General features: G+C 43.1%; 1 protein-coding gene across 8 annotated transcripts in view; it reads right to left on the bottom strand.

The window, feature by feature from the left end:
• FOXP2 (forkhead box P2) overlaps positions 1-2500 on the bottom strand; it is a 314919-nt gene that overhangs the window by 67465 nt on the left and 244954 nt on the right. For all 8 annotated transcript variants that reach the window (XR_014160507.1, XM_081877923.1, XM_081877918.1 and 5 more), the window contains one exon: positions 502-639. Coding sequence is in view for 7 of the 8 variants with exons in the window: in XM_081877923.1 (XP_081734049.1) it covers positions 502-639 (138 nt within the window). In the remaining variant the exon portion in view is untranslated. The remainder of the gene's footprint in view (positions 1-501; positions 640-2500) is intronic.

Below are 2500 nucleotides of genomic sequence, written 5' to 3'. Positions count from 1 at the left end.
ACTTCTGCCTTTTCCAGTCGCTACAGAGGCAGGTTTTATTTGAAAGAACTTTCAAATAAAATTACATTCTCTCTGATAAAAATGCTGGTAAATTTAATTTCTTAAAACTGCTTTCCACTTATATGACTAAAGGGAGAACTAAAGTGTTATGAATTTTAAAGCAATAATTATCTCAAGGTCTATTTACACTTCCTTTGACAAACTACAACTCAGAATGGGCCTAAATGCTTGAACATTTAAATATTGATTTGTTCCCTATTCACACTGCACTTGCCATTCCTGTTATCTGATGTGGAGTATTTAAAGCAGAAAAACTAACTTTTTCCTACTGCAGCTTTGAGGGATGAGAGTGTTGCACATATATTTACGCCATGGGCATACAAGTACCAAAAAAGAAAAAATGAAAAAGTATTGTTGAGTACATAAGCCACATATAACATTCTTCATGCTTGTGAATGTGCCTGAGCTATGCTAACTGTTCCAACGAGCACCCAACATTACCTGCTGTAACATAACTGCTTGCTGCTGCTGGAGAAGTGCTTGAAGTTGCTGTGGAGACAAAACTTGTTGCTGGAGAATTTGCTGCATTTGCTGAGGGGTGATCACCTGGGGAGTCATCATGGCCACTGACACAGGCACCTAAGGAGACAAAAATTGCAAATATATTGAAGTTCTCATCTGCAGTACTTTAAAAAACTTTTTGTGCTGAAGTTGGCCTATTTGCTTGCTCTAATTTGAGAAAGCAGCAGCTGTCCTACACCTTCAACAGAAAAATGTGTGGGGTACACAGATGTAGGGATGCTTGAGGAATTAGATTTCTATGTCTAGTCTAGGCAAACTGGCCTAGACACATCAGATTTTATCAGGCTCAAAAGTTTATAATTAACACGTCTTGTAAACTGCTGCTATATATTTCTAAGCTGAGTAGTATAAATGGCGCATTTAAAAATAGATAACCACGTGTTAGGGTTCTCAACATCTTACTACAACAATAAATGGATAAAGAACCCAGGCAATTTCTCAAGGTATAAAAACAGGTAAAATTCTGCTGCAAGTGATCTTTTGGTCAATACATATACTGTGGTACCTCGGGTTACATACACTTCAGGTTACATACGCTTCAGGTTACAGACTCTGCTAACCCAGAACTTCAGGTTAAGAACTTTGCTTCAGGATGAGAACAGAAATCGTGCTCCGGCAGCGTGGCAGCAGCGGGAGGTCCCATTAGCTAAAGTGGTGCTTCAGGTTAAGAACAGTTTCAGGTTAAGAACGGACCTCTGCAACGAATTAAGTACTTAACCCGAGGTACCATTGTAAATGTCTTTTTTAGAGAAATGGCATGAATCTGAAACAGGTTTCTAACAAGGAACACAGAGTTGGAGGTGATTTAGAGCTGCATCAAACTAAATCACATTCAGAGTAGAACCATTGAAATTAATGGACTAAAATTAGTCTCAACTAACCTAATCCATTTATCGCAGTACATGTACTCTGATGATTATTTAGTGGAATTTGAAGAAATAAATGGGGACAGCTTCAGGAGGTGTTATGGAATGCATGAAATTAAGTCAAGGTCCACTTGTGGCCCACAGGTTCACCACCTGTAAGTTATGGGAACATGGTTTAGGGGTGGGAAAGTCTTTGTATAAGGCGTATGAGGTGGACTGGTACTGGATAACTCAGTTGGTTACAGCATGGTGCTGATAACACCAAGGTTGCAGGTTCAATCCCCATATGGGACAGCTGCATATTCCTGCATTGCAGGGGGTTGGACTCTATGATCCTATGACTTCGGCCCCACTGTCAGATCAAACCTTGGTGAATGTGTCCCTGCTTCCTGAAGTCTTGCACTGTCACCAGTAGTGGCTCATGAGAGTGGTGTTGAAGGCAGTGGTACCCTCCTGGCAGCAGCACTGTGCTCGTGGGGATGAGGATGCAGTGGGATGGCAGCAGCAAGTTCATGGGAGCTTCAGGCAGTGACAGTCCTACAGGTGCCTACACCCTTGTGGGGCCACTGCCAAGCCATAGCAGCCCTGGCCTCACCCCTCCCCAATGAGCACAGCACTGTCACTGGAGCACCCTACTGCCTCTGCTCGCCTCACATCACCACGGTTACTCATTTGTGTCGAGTTCCTAACTCTGCTTGTCCACAGCCATTCTTGACCATTCCTTTCTAAGCATGTTTTGTACAACCATCAGTGCCCCACAAGCCTAGATGTTTGCTTCCCTGTTTCCTGCTCTCTGAGCTCTCGTGATATTGACCAGCAATTATTAGAAGTACATTTGATGCTACAATGCTGCTGAGTGTTCCCCGAGTGCAGCAGAACTGGCCAAGGGCCAGATCACAGGTGTGTAGTTAGTTTTGCCTGGGATGAGCATCAGTCAGCTGCTCCACAACCTTTAGAGCAGCAAGAAATGTGCCCAAAATAGTTTGCAGCAGAGGAATGACAGGAAAGTGGAGGCAGGGGTAAACAAGGAAGCAACACACAATTCATGCTGG

Source organism: Podarcis erhardii (genome assembly GCF_964252035.2).
Source record: "Podarcis erhardii genome assembly, chromosome: 10".
Lineage (NCBI taxonomy): Eukaryota > Metazoa > Chordata > Lepidosauria > Squamata > Lacertidae > Podarcis > Podarcis erhardii.
This window is presented reverse-complemented; position numbering and strand designations above follow the sequence as displayed.